Here is a 14,386-nt window from a genome sequence, read left to right as displayed (position 1 = left end):
TTATGTAAGGTAGATAGAAAATATTTGTGCTGACTGGGAGGGTGGGTGCAATGGCAACTCCTGCTGGGTCAGGTGTTAGAGCGAGGATGATAGAGTTTTGTTCATTCACAGAATGTAGGAGGTAAAATTGGTTATTGTGATTATCTGAGCTGTTAACTAAAGGCAGGTGTGTGCTGTGAGCTGTTAACTAGTTATCAGTCTGTGCTGTGAGCTGTTAACTAGTAACGGGTCAGCGCTGTGAGCTGTTAACTAGTGACGGGTGTGCGCTGTGAGCTGTTAACTAGTTATGAGTCTGTGCTGTGAGCTGTTAACTAGTGACCGGTGTTGTGCTGTGAGCTGTTAACTAGAGATGGGTCAGCGCTCTGAGCTGTTAACTAGTTATGAGTCTGTGCTGTGAGCTGTTAACTAGTGACGGGTGTGCGCTGTGAGCTGTTAACTAGTGACGGGTGTGCGCTGTGAGCTGGTAACTAGTGACGGGTGTGCGCTGTGAGCTGTTAACTAGTGACGGGTGTGCACTGTGAGCTGGTAACTAGTGACGGGTGTGCGCTGTGAGCTGTTAACTAGTGACGGGTGTGCGCTGTGAGCTGTTAACTAGTGACGGGTGTGCACTGTGAGCTGGTAACTAGTAACGGGTGTGCGCTGTGAGCTGTTAACTAGTGACGGGTGTGCGCTGTGAGCTGGTAACTAGTGACGGGTGTGCGCTGTGAGCTGGTAACTAATGACGGGTGTGCGCTGTGAGCTGGTAACTAATGACGGGTGTGCGCTGTGAGCTGGTAACTAATGACGGGTGTGCGCTGTGAGCTGTTAACTAGTGATGGGTGTGAGTTGTGCTTGCTCTCTCCTGTAAATCCGCTGCAAACACATTCCGGGACACCCCGGAACGACGCTCACCTCGAATGGCTGTCCAGGGGAAAATGGGTTTCCGTTCAAAGCCCTTTCCTCGGTGCCCCAGGAATTCTGCGTGCGGTTGTTTCGGACAATGGCGTTCTCAATGCGGAATCGCGGACTGATGTGTAACGCGATGTCCAGGGAGTCACTTGGCTTCAGGTTAATGGAAAAGCTGGAGAGAGGGTGAAAACACGGAGCGTCAGCGCAGGATTTTCCATCGCACAACCCGGCAGAGGCCATCTGACAACGTCACTGCTCTTTAATTCATGGATTGGAGCTCATTTCCGCTCACACCACCATCACCTCCCTCCCCTACAACAAGGCGATTTATCACTTCCGCAAGCAATCCAGGTTCCAATCCAATCTGGGGATGGAGCCTGCACAGAGCCTGAGAACCAACTCCAAAGCACCCTCTGTAAAACCAAACCCTGGGATAATAAAGGGAACAAAGCAAAGTACCCGTGATGGGGAGATGCCAGCGTTGGACTGGGATGGGCACAGGTTAAAGTTCAACAGGTTTATTGGGAATCACGAGCTTTCGGAGCACTCACCTGATGAAGGAGCGGCGCTCCGAAACCTCCGTGATTCCAAGTAAACCTGTTGAACTTTAACCTGGTGCTGTGAGACATCTCACAAAGTACGGCACAGGAACAGGCCCTTCGGCCCTCCAAGCCTGTACCGATCAGGATGCCCTAACTCAACTAAAACAACCACCTTCCGCCTTAACTCGGTCCGTATCCCTCTATTCCCTCCCTATTCATGAGACGGAAACATCTAACTCATGCAGCCAGCCTCAGCATTCCCACACTGACCACCGATTAGGGGGGCCCCCCCCAGCCGGATTAAACTGAGAAAGGCAGAGAGCACCTACTTGTCACAATTGGGTTTGACGGTCCCCTGAATGACAATAGTTCGCGAGACATAGAGTCCTCCGGGAATCGGAGCCTTGTACGGGACTTGCTGCAAGAAAACAGAGTTTGGAAAATTAGAAACAATATTGATTGTTCATACGGTCTCCAAACTCCAAATCTGAAGAAACGTTACAGAAACTTAGGGCAGAATTTTACCGGTACGTCGCCCCCCCCCGCCACCACCCCGAGATTCGTACAATCCCAGCCGAAGCCAATGCCCTGGAATTGGGACAGGCGTGCCAGTAAAATTCCAGCCTGAGTATCAGAATCAATACTTTGAACGTGACTGTCAATTTATCGTCTGTATTAATACGTTATGTGGACGGCACGGTGGTTAGCACTTGAATCACCCAAGTCAATTCTCGGCTTGGGTCACTGTCTGTGTGGAGTTTGCACATTCTCCCCATGTCTGCGTGGGTTTCGTCCGGGTGCTCCGGTTTCCTCCCACAGTCTGAAAGACGCGCTGGTTAGGGTGCATTGACCCGAACAGCAGCCAGAATGTGGCGACTAGGGGAATTTCACAGTAACTTCATTGCAGTGTTAATGTAAGCCTTACTTGTGACTCATAAATAAACTTTAAACTTTTATAGTCTGCATTAATATGTAATTGTGTGGGCAGCACAGTGGTTAACACTGCTGCCTCACAGTGCCAGGGACCCAGGTTCGATTCCTGAGTGACAGCCTGTGTGGAGTTTGCACATTCTCCCCATATCTGCGTGGGTTTCCTCCGGGTGCTCTGGTTTCCTCCCACAGTCTGAAAGGCATGCCAGTTAGATACGTTGGCCGTGCTAAATTCTCCCTCAGTGTACCCGAACAGGTGCCAGAGTGTGGCGACTAGGATTTTCACAGTAATTTCATTGCAGTGTTAATGTAAGCTTTACTTGCGCCACTAATAATTAAACATTAAACTTAAACAAGAGTGCTGGCTCCCTCTCCTGGAGAAAGTGGGAAAGGGATTTGCAAGTTCAAACAATTCACTGTAAGGAATCTGGCAGAGAAACTGGTTATGTGGACAGGTCAATATTTATGCTTCACATGAGACTGCTCCCACTCTCTGCACCATCTCACCACTACAGCGTTTCTTCAATTCCTTTATCTCATTCCTCCACAAAGGCATCCAGAGCGTTTGCCTCATAATTCAGGTGGCAATTTCAACATCCTTCCAGTAATACATTGATCAGAATTGTACACCGTACCCCAAATGCAGCCTAACCAAAGTCTTACACAACATGATTTTCCAATTTTTAAAAATTCATTCATGGGACATGGGCATCGCTGACTGACCAGCATTTATTGCCCATCCCTACTTGCCCTTGGAGGGCAGTTGAGAGTCAACCACATTGCTGTGGCTCTGGATCACACGTGGGCCAGACCGGGTAAGGACGGCAGATTTCCTTCCCTAAAGGACATTAGTGAACCGGATGGGTTTTTTTCCCGACGATGGTTTCATGGTCATCAGTAGATTCTTAATTCCAGGTTATTTCAGTGAATTCACATTCCACCATCTGCCGTGGTGGGATTCGAACCCGGGTCCCCAGAACATTAGCTGAGTGTCTGAATTAACGGTCTAGCGATAATCCCACTGAGCCACTCCCCAAATTCCTATTTCTATACTCATTAGAACATAGAACATTACAGCGCAGAACAGGCCCTTAGGCCCACGATGTTGCGTCGACCAGTTAAAAAACAATGACCCTCTAACCTAAACCAATCCCTTTTCGTCCATAAACCTATCCACGGATCTCTTAAACGCCCCCAAACTAGGCGCATCCACAACTGCAGCAGGCAGGGCATTCCAATCCCTCACCACCCTCTGGGTAAAGAACCTACCCCTGACATCCGTCCTATAACTACCCCCCCTTAATTTAAAGCTATGCCCCCTCGTGCTAGCTTTCTCCGTCCGAGGAAAAAGGCTATCACTGTCCACCCTATCCAAACCTCTGATCATCTTATATGTTTCAATAAGGTCCCCTCGCAGCCGCCTTCTTTCTAATGAAAACAACCTCAAATCCCTCAGTCTCTCCTCATAGGACCTCCCCTCCATACCAGGCAACTTCCTGGTCAATCAGATGGGATTTTCTGACAACTGACAATGGTTCCATGGTTCATCAGCAGATTCTTAATCCCAGATAATGATTTTAATATTTATTACTCTTGAGATCAGTGCTGGGATGGTGGAGGGAGACCTTGACCACAATTAGATAAGTCTCAGTGGGGATGTGGAGGGGGGAGGTTGGGATCTGAGATCCTGATAATTCGCGTTACTGATGATTTTGCCATTATAGTTTACACTCAACTCTGGTCCTCGATCCAGCTGCCACAGTAACAAAGCTCAGGGAACAGTGGAAGGAAACACAGCTCAGACAGATTCTAACAAAGTCCAAGATTTCACACAAAAGTGTTGATCAATTCTTTCTAGCGGGATAGCCAGTTGGTCCAAGGCATTTACTTTATTCAGTCAGTTCATTCATTAGTTTCCCTGTGACTCTCACACTTAAACCCAACAATATTCCAAATACTTACAACGGAAAGAACACACAAACCATTTTAAAAAATGGTTTCGCAACTCCCACTGTGTCAGCTTATCACACAAAACCAGCGAATGAGTCCTGAAGTTATCACACACGTGAATACAGGAGTCAACTTGCAACACAGCAAGATCCCAGAAGCCAGAAGCAGGCTCTGTGCCGCAGGGTGGGGGAGACACAATTAAATGTCAGTAAGTTTCTCCCACCCCCCCCCCTCCCACCTCCCCAGCTCTTAGTCAGTGCCTGTGGGAATGGGCATGTGGTCAGGGTAAGTGGCACCAGCAGGATTGGGCATCACCTGGTTTCTCATCTCAGTACAGACAGCCTGGCATCAATTTTAGGTCTTGCCCACAAGTTTCCAGACAGGGGAGGATACAGAAGAGACAGACAAGGAGAGAAGGCTGTGGAGGCCAGGTCACTGGGGGTCTCTAAGACACAGATAGATAGGCTCGTGATTGATAAGGGGATCAGGGGTTATGCAGAAAAGGCAGGAGAATGGAGATGAGAAAAATATCAGCCATGATTGAATGGCGCAGCAAACTCGATGGGCCGAATGGCCTAGTTCTGCTCCTATGTCTTATGGTCTTATAAGGAAAGCTTTGACATAGTTGTAGCTGGAGGTTACAAAGGTGTGGATGAGGGTGTTAGAAGCAGGTTGGATTGTGCAGGTGGAGGTGTAGAGGACATGGGGTCAGAAACTCACTGGTGGGCTAACAGGGGGTGGGGTTGAGGTGAAATCAGTGGCCGGGAAATGGAATTGGTGACAGGGGCTCGATATTTAATTGAAGGAATTTGCTGCTTATCTAATACCGGATGATGGACAAGCATTGCGACAGATCAGAGAGACTGGGAAAGGCCATGCGGTGATTCAGTCGGTCTGTAGCCATTAGCAACCGATCGAAACTTACCAAATTAACAAAGGCAGGTGGAGCAAACATGGAGGCCGCCTAGAGTTAAAGAGAGAGAGTTTGTCACAGCGAGAAATTGACAAAGCAATTCAAAATTCCAACAGCTGAAATGTCAACTGACCAGAGGTCAAAACTCACCGGATTGGCAAAGGCAGGTTGGGCAGACATGGAACCAGCCTGGAACCAAAGAGACCATTAGTGAGGCTTCAAATGGAGAGAACGATTGTTGATGCCACTGAGATGGGGATTGATCAGTGGAAAACAAGCTATAGAATCACTGAATCCTTACAGTGCAGAAGGAGGCCATTCAGCCCATCGAGTCTGCACCGACAACAATCCCACCCAGGCTCTATCCCCGTAACGCTACACATTTACCCTGCCAATTCCCCTGACACTAAGGGGCAATTTAACATGGCCAATCAACCTAATCCGCACCCATAGTGTCACAAATCATCTCCTGTGACACTAAATCACAAAGAGATAGTCGATCAGGTAACCCAAAATCTGGGTCAAAGACGTAGTCTTTAAGGAATGTCTTGAACGAGGTTGAGTAGCGGGGAGGTGGGAAGAGAGAGAATTCCAGAACTTGGGGCCTAGTTGCGGCCATCGAGATTTTTGGATGTGGGCATCGTAGGACTATCCCTAACTGCCCTCGAGAAGATGGTGCAGCAATTAAAATTGGGAATACTTAATGAGACCGGAATTAAAGGAGTGTGGATATCTGAGGATCACGGGGCTGGAGCGGATTACAGAGACATGGAGGGGTTCAAAAACAATGATGAGAATTTTAACATCAAGACACTGGTTGCCTGGGAGCCAGGGTAGGTCAGCGGGCACAGGCATGATAGGAGAACGGCACTGGTGCAAGTTCAGACAGGGGCAGTAGGTTTTTGGATGAGTTCGGATTTAGAGGGTAGAATGTGGGAAAGCAGCCAGGAGCGTACTGGAATTGTCACATTCCAGCAGCTAAGAGAAACAGAGAAACTGGGAGAGGGCCATTTGGCCCTTCGAGCCTGCTCAGCCATTCAATATGACCATGGCTAATCCTCTAACTCAATGACATGGTCTCACTTTCTCCCCATTCCTCCTGATGCTATTAAAATCTAAAACCTTATCCATCTCTTTCTTGATACATTCAGTGACTTGGCCTCCACAGCCTCCTGTGGGAGACAATTCCACAGGTTTCTTACCCTTTGAGTGAAGGGATCTTTCCTAATCTCAGTCTAAATGGTCCACCCTGTATCTGAGACTGATCCTGGTTCTCGATTCCCCAACCTTCCTCCCTCCATCTAGTCTGTCCTGTCCTGTTAGAATTTTATACATTTCAGTCAGATCCCCCCTCATCCTTCTACACTCTAGTGAATACAGATCCAGTCGAACCAATCATAGAACAGAATCGTAGAATCCCTAGAGAGCAGAAGGCCATTCAGCCCATCGAGCCTGCACCGACAATAATCCCACCCTATCCCGTAACCCCATGTACTTACCCTGTTAAAGTTAATTTATTAGCCACAAGTAGGCTTACATTAACACTGCAATGAAGTTACTGTGAAGATCCCCTAGTCGCCACACTCTGTTGCCTGCTTGGGTACACTGAGGTAGAATTTAACATGGTTAATGCACCTAACCAGCACGTCTTTCAGACTGTGGGAGGAAACCCACACAGCCACGGGGAGAATGTGCAAATTCCACACAGGCAGGGACCCAAGCCAGGAATTGAATCCGGGTTCCTGGCACTGTGAGGCAGTAGTGCTAACCACTGTGCCACCCTGTCGCTCTGCTAGTCCCCCTGACACTAAGGGGCAATTTAGCATGGCCAATCCACCTGACCTACACACTTTGGAGTGCGGGAGGAAACCGGAGCACCCGGAGGAAACCCACGCAGACATGGGGTGAACGTGCAAACTCCACTCAGACAGTCACCCAAACCAGGAATCGAACTTGGGTCCCTGGCAGTGAGAGTCAGCAGTGCTAAGCACTGTGCCAGCCCATCTCTCCCTCCTCATACAGGTGCTTAGACAAAGGTGAAGTAATAGAGACAGAGATCGGCGAGATCAGTGGCTGAGATCAGAAGCTCATGGTGGGATTCCAGGTTCCGAACAAACGGGCTTCATCTCGGACGGTTGCCGGGGGAGAGAGGGATGGAGTCTGCTCTTAGCCAAAAGGTCAGAACTTACCGGATTGGCAAAGGGAGGTGGACCATACATGGAAGCAGCCTGGAAAGGGAGACAGAGGACAATACAAAAACACCGGGTCACTTTTAACTGAAGTTACTGTCAGCAAAACAACAGTCTCAGAAAAGACAGCACAAAGTGTCAAAGATTCACTGCACAAAGGGTACCAGGGATCAGAGGTTATATAATTGTTAAGAATGTATGTTTTTCTCAGTAAGTATTTTTTGTCTCCTCGTTGCAGCCCAGCGGGAATGATAGCACCGTCCTGAACTGGCAATCTCACGGCTCGGACAAATTCTCTGGAGCCATGAGTAGCTGGGAGAGATTTAAATTCAATTAATAAATCTGGAATAAAATGTTAATCTAATTAATAACGATCCTGAAACAAAAGACTGAATTATCGAATCGATCAGAGATAAGAGTTGGATAGATCTTTGATAGGCAAGTGCGGCACGGTGGCACAGTGGGTTAGCACTGCTGCCTCACAGCGCCAGGCACCCAGGTTCGATTCCTGGCTTGGGTGACTGTCTGCGCAGAGTCTGCACATTCTCCCCGTGTCTGCATGGGTTTCCTCCCACACGTGCCGTTTAGGGGGCGCAGTAGCGAATGGGTTAATGAACTTTGTAATTCTTGGAGAATGAAAAAAATATTGTGCAACTTACGCGCAGCTTGTTTTCATATATCTCAGATAGATGCAAACTGTTTTTGTGTCCCCAGACAGACTGCAGCTGCCCTTGCTGTTGGACACAAGTCCATTCAGAAATGTAGCTGACCCAATTCGTATCTACAGTTGTATCTTTAATTTTGTGGACTTTTGCCTAACATAGTGAAGCTTGCATGTCCTATTCGTTATATACTGCTTATGTATCATGTACCAACATATTATACATATTATATGCTATACAACTTATGAACATAGATTGTTACATCAGTCCCGTTAATTTTAACTTGTCAGCCTGTATGTTAGCTAAGGGTTAATCACACACGTCAATTGCGGCCTTGAGATAACCATGAAGAAATGCCGAGGCAGCCATGTTCCCACAATGGAGGACAACCCACAGACTGGGAACCTGCTGAGACTTGGGGGGGAGTTGGTTTAAAATATGTGCTCTTAACTTGTGTTCGGGGAGACGCCTGGGGAACCACTGTTGGGTACCAGGTGGATCTCCCAAAAGCTTTTGAATAAACTCGCTGTACTTTGACTCACAATTAGTCTCAGAGGTATCTTTACCGACAACAATCGGTGCCGAAGCCTGGGATCTGTTTACGGGTCCGGTTGAATGGCCACAACCGGAGCTCCGGGATAGATCACCGATTATAAGGGAGTGGGTCAAAGTACAGTAGATGCTAATCTGTGATGAAAGAGTGTGTGAGAGGTCCGAACTGAACACATACGGACAAGGAGGCATCTGTCTTTACCCCCAGCCTTAGACCGGTTGTTAAGAGGGGTAGGCCCCCCCCCACGCAAAGCTCAGGATTTTGAAATGGGTGTAAAGGCTGGAGAAGGATGCCTGGGATGTGATGTTCAGATGTGACCCAAGCTGGGAATCGAACCTGGGTTCTTGGTGCTGTGGGGCAGCAGTGCTAACCACTGTGCCACCAAACTGTGAAATGAGGAAAGGTTTTGCGGCGGTAAACACGGAGATGTTGTTTGCATTGGCCGATCAGTAAGAGCCGTCACGACGCTTTTGGATTGTTTTATGAACACAACCAGTTCACTCATATCCTTTAGAGAAGGAAACTTGCTATCTTTCTTCAGAGTCATCAACACTCAGCAACTACCAAGCTTGATCCTCTGAAGTAGGCGAGTGAGTCACCGTATGCAACCTCGAGGCACCCAGACCTGCACCGTGCCAGCAACGGCCACAGTCATTCCATTTTAATACTCGAGAGGTGAGACAATGAGGAAGTGTGGAACCCGTGCCCCTCACTGCTTTCAGCTGAGGAGGCAGCCCAACTGAGTCTCCGCTCACTGCAGCGGGACTGGAGAATCCCAGCTGCCGGCAGGGTGGGAGAATTCCTGTTACCCTCTGAACAGCACAAAGGGTCATCAACGCGCTGTAGAGTGCTCCATTTTAAAAGCAGCTTTGGAAACCTCCCAGTGACTAAACTGCACAAGAAACAACAGTTAGAGACTTACCGGACTGGCGTTTCCAATGGGATACGCAGAAGGTGGAAAACCAGGAAAGCCAGGATTGAACTGAAATCCAAAGAGAAATGTTGTTTTGACAAATGTGCAATGCTAAAAATTCAAGTTGCATCAAGGGTGGCACAGTGGTTAGCCCTGCTGCCTCACAGCGCCAGGGATCTGGGTTCGATTCCCAGCTTGGGTCACTGTCTGTGTAGAGTCTGCATATTCTCCCCGTGTCTGCATGGGTTTCCTCCAGTTTCCTCCCAGAGTCTGAAAGGCGAGTTGGTTGTATGCATTGGCCGTGCTAAATTCTCCCTCGGTGTAACCAAATAGGCACCGGAGTGCGACAACTAGGAGATTTTCACAATAACTTCATTGCCATGTTAATGTAAGTGTACTTGTGATACTAATAAAAAAAAACTTTAAGTTTCACAGCAGGGGGAGTTTGTGACCTGTGTTAGTTGAGAACAGCCAAGTGTGGGGGCACTGATGAGGCACAGTCTCGACATTGGGACTGTGCAGCAGAAGGGAACACTGGAGAACATTTTGTGTCCAGATAATACTCCTTGGACAAAGCAGGCAGGCAACCTCTGTCCAGCATAAGCTGGTACCCTACTGCCACCACCATATACTGGATATATGACCCACACACTGACCCACCCACTGCACATCACCTTCCTGCAGCCCGAGCTAGTGTACTGTGTCATGGGAAAGAAGGGAAACAACAACAAGTTGTATTTATATAGCGCCTCTGGCAGAATAAAATATCTCAAGCTGCTTCACAGGAACATTACACAGCAAAATACAATACCAGGGAAGCGGTGGCAGAGTGGTATCGTCACTGGACTAGTAATCCAGAGACCCAGGGTAACGCTCCGGAGACCTGGGTTCGAATCTCACCACGGCAGATGATGGAATTTGAATTCAATTTTAAAAATCTGGAATTAACAACGTTCTGATGACCATGAAAACCAAAGTCCGAAAAACCCACCTGGTTCGCTCATGTCCTTTAGGGAAGGAAATCTGCCATCCTTACCCAGTCTGGCCTACATGTGATTCCAGAGCTACGGGAAGGTGCCCTCCGATACAGGACATTCAGGGACAGACATCAAAGGCTGGCCCAGCCAGTGACACCCCACATCCCGAGATAAAGAAAGAAAAGGACTCTTCCTAAGGAGAGATTCAGTCAGATAGATGATCAAGAATATAGTTGATGAGGTTGGTTTTAAATCATGCCTTAAAAGAGGGAAGTGTATGAATGAGGTAGAGAGATGTAGGGATGGGAATCCAGAGCTTGAACTAAGGCAGCTATCGATGGTGGGTTAGTATAACTGGGACAGCACAACAGGCCAGAATTAGTGGAGAGAATCGCAAAGGGTTGTGGAGGAGATGACAGAGATAGGGAGGGGTGAGGTCAATGGTGAGACCAGAAAACAACAGAACCACGGCACGGTGGCACAGCGGTTAGCACTGCTGCCTCACAGCGCCAGGGACCCAAATTCGATTTTGGCCTCAGGTCACTGTCTGTGCGGAGTTTGCACATTCTCCCCGTGTCTGCATGGGTTTCCTCTGGGTGCTCCGGTTTCCTCCCACAGTCCAAAGATGTGCAGGTTAGGTTGACTGACCACGCTAAATTGCCAGTGTCAGGAGGATTAGCAGGGTAAATACATGAGGTTAAAGGGATAGGGCCTGGGTGGGATTGTAGTCGATACAGACTCGATAGGCCAAATGGCTGCCTGCTGCACTGTAGGGATTCTATTCTACCTGGATTTTAGAGTCAAGATGCTGCTTTGACTGGATGACAGCGCAGGTCAGTGATCAGAGGGGTGAAAGGAGAATGGGACGGGGAGGGGGGAGGGAGCAGAGAAATGGGAGATGGAAGGGTGGGGGGAAGCATGGCTGATACATCAGCATTTGGAAACAGCTTCCTGGCTGGAGAACCTTCGGAGCAGAAAGCAAGGATATACCCTGCACGCTCCTGTTCCGAAGGTTGTCCTTTGAGTTATTGATCAGGTGGATTCTCAGAGGCTATTTCCCAGGGCTGAAATGGTCGCTACGAGAGTTCACAGGTTTAGGGTGCTGGGGACTAGATACAGAGGAGATGTCAGGGGTACGTTTTTCACTCGGAGGGTGGTGGGTGAGTGGAAGTGGCTGCTGTCGGTGGTGGTGGAGGCAAATTCGATGGGGTCTTTTAAGAGACTTCCGGATGAGTACATGGGATTGAGGGTTATAGGTAGGCCTAGCAGGTAGAGATATGATCAGCACAACTTGTGGGCCGAAGGGCCTGATTGTGCTGTAGTTTTTCCACGTTCTATGTTAAACCTCATTCTTCTCCCACGACTGACCTGTTGAGTTATCTCCTGCATCCATTGATAACTTTCCCTTTGCACTTAGGAATCAAAAGTTTCAGCATCTTCTGGGGTGTTGGCGAAGTCTCGAAGAAACCCAGCAGATCAGGAAAGGGTGGCTGGAGAAACTGTCCACACCACTGGGTTCCGACAGCTACTGGGAATAGCTCCTCCCGCAGGAATTCCTGGGCTTTCTCACACACGTGTGGATTAAGTTATTGAGAAGGACATTGAAACAAACAGAGAAAGAGGTGATGGCCTAGTGGTGTTATCGCTCGGCCGTTAATCCAGAAACTCGGCTAACGTTCTGGGGACCTGGGTTCAAATCCCACCACGGCAGATGGTGGAATTTGAATTCAATAAATAAAATTCTGGGATTAAGAATCTACTGACGGCCATGAAATCATTGTCGGAAAAACCCATCTGGTTCACTAACGTCCTTTAGGGAAGGAAATCTGCCGTCCTTACCCGGTCTGGCTGACATGCAATTCCAGAGCCCCAGCAGTGTGGGTGACCCTCAACTGCCCTCCAAGGGCAACGAGGGATGGGGAATAAATGCTGATCCAGCCAGCAACACCCCTGTCCCACAAATGGATTAAAAAAAAAACTGGGTGAAAGAGAACCTGACTTCAGTAACTCACATTCATCGTATTTCCAGCTGGTGCCGCAGGTTGGATCTGGAATTAAAACAGAATTCGGTGTCAACGCAACAAGAACATTTCATCGTAGCGTTAGCTTCTCATTCTCAGCCCGACAGATCACACCACCGTCACAGCCATCGTCTCGCTATCGATGAATAAGACAGCATCCGGTCATGGTCTGGAACTTCACACAAACATGACGGGAGTACGTTCTGGCCATTTGCCAGCCATAAACATTGAAAAATCAGCGCCCTTGATTGCTGTGCAGAGGATATGATGCTGTACCACCAAAGGCCACTAGAGAGCAGCAACACACACAAAGTTAGTCAAATTCAACACGCTCCCACAGTCCCAAGATATGCGAGTTTAGGTGTCTTGGCCACGCTAAATTGCCCCTTAGTGTCCCGGGATGGGTAGGTTAGAGGGATTAGCGGGATAAATATGTGGGGTTACGGGAATAGGGCCTAGGTGGGATTGTTGCCTGTGCAGACTCGATGGCCCGAATGGCCTCCTTCTGCCCTGCACTATTCCAATGAGGATCAAAGCTGAAGGCACAGGAATTCTCCGGCTGTTCCCCTGTCCGCCCCCCCCCCCACCGCCCCAGCCACTGCTGCCAGCGAGGACTGAGAATTCCACACTCAACCAAATCTCAGATCACTGCAGCAGGACTGGTGAATCCCAGCTGCGGGTGAGGTCGGAGGATCCGACCCGGAATATTCCTTCCTTTGCTAATTCAGTTTGTACCGATGGGAGTTGGAGAACATTAACGTTGCCTTCCAACACTCCACGATTGGCAGCAGCCCAGGTTAAAGGTCAGCAGGAAATGACGCCCCTTGTCCTGCCCCTCCCCCTGCAGTCCGCAGGGTCGTGTTAACCCACAGGCTGGGGGATTGATGGGCACGTACACTGCCCACCTTCCACACCCCCAACCCTATCCATTCCACCAAACTCAGTGGACATCAACACCCTGGACAGTTAGCAAGTTAACCACTGGAGTTAGGTTAAAAGTGTTTTTTAAAAGTCTACTTATTGTCACAAGTAGGCTTACATTAACACCTCAGTGAAGTTACTGTGAAAATCCCTTAGTCATCACACTCTGTGCCTGTCCGGGTACATTGAGGGAGAATTTAGCACGGACAATGCACCTAACCAGCACATCTTTCAGACTGTGGGAGGAAACAGGAGCACCCGGAATAAACCCATGTAGACATGGGGAGAATGTGCAAACTCCACACAGACAGTGACCAAAGTTGGGAATCGAACCTGGGTCCCTGGCACCGTGAGGCAGCAGTGCTAAGCACTGTGCCACTAGTACCCCCATTGGCTGCAACACCTCACCAAATAAATATGAAGAAAAATATTTGCATCTAGCCTGCTCTTCAGTTCTCACTGATAATTTCCAAACTATTTAATTGTCACTGGACTTGTGGTTCAGAGACCCAGGGCAAGATCTGGGGCCCTGAGTTCAAATCCCACCACAGCAGATGGGGAAATGTGAATTCAATAAAAATCTAGAATTGTTGTGGCACAGTGGTTAGCATTCCTGCTTCACAGCGCCAGGGACTCAGGATTAATTCCAGCCTCGGTCACTGCCTGTGTGAAGTTTGCATGTCCTCCCCATGTCTATGTGGGTTCTCTTCCACAGTCCAAAGATGGTTAGGTTGACTGGTCAGGGTAAATTGACCCTAGTGTCAGGGAGATTAGCTAGGGTAAATGAGAGTTATGGGAAAAGTAAAATTTATTTATTCATCACAAATAGGTTTACATTAAAACTGCAATGAGGTCACTGTGAAATTCCCCTAGTCATCACATTCCAGCGCCTGTTTGGGTCAATGCAACTAACCGCACGTCTTTCAG

At 48.5% G+C, this 14,386-nt stretch overlaps 1 protein-coding gene across 1 annotated transcript in view; it reads right to left on the bottom strand.

Moving 5' to 3' along the window:
* Positions 1 to 14,386, bottom strand: part of LOC145357229 (galectin-4-like) — a 31,877-nt gene that overhangs the window by 1,577 nt on the left and 15,914 nt on the right. The window contains exons 5-11 of the mRNA XM_080210386.1: positions 12,530 to 12,565; positions 9,550 to 9,609; positions 7,413 to 7,451; positions 5,374 to 5,412; positions 5,236 to 5,274; positions 1,760 to 1,848; positions 892 to 1,060 (exon numbers count right to left, since the gene is read on the bottom strand). Coding sequence (XP_080066512.1) covers positions 892 to 1,060; positions 1,760 to 1,848; positions 5,236 to 5,274; positions 5,374 to 5,412; positions 7,413 to 7,451; positions 9,550 to 9,609; positions 12,530 to 12,565 — 471 coding nt within the window. The remainder of the gene's footprint in view (positions 1 to 891; positions 1,061 to 1,759; positions 1,849 to 5,235; positions 5,275 to 5,373; positions 5,413 to 7,412; positions 7,452 to 9,549; positions 9,610 to 12,529; positions 12,566 to 14,386) is intronic.

This window comes from Carcharhinus amblyrhynchos, chromosome 23 (genome assembly GCF_965287045.1).
Source record: "Carcharhinus amblyrhynchos chromosome 23, sCarAmb.v2.hapA, whole genome shotgun sequence".
Classification (NCBI taxonomy): Eukaryota; Metazoa; Chordata; class Chondrichthyes; order Carcharhiniformes; family Carcharhinidae; genus Carcharhinus; species Carcharhinus amblyrhynchos.
This window is presented reverse-complemented; position numbering and strand designations above follow the sequence as displayed.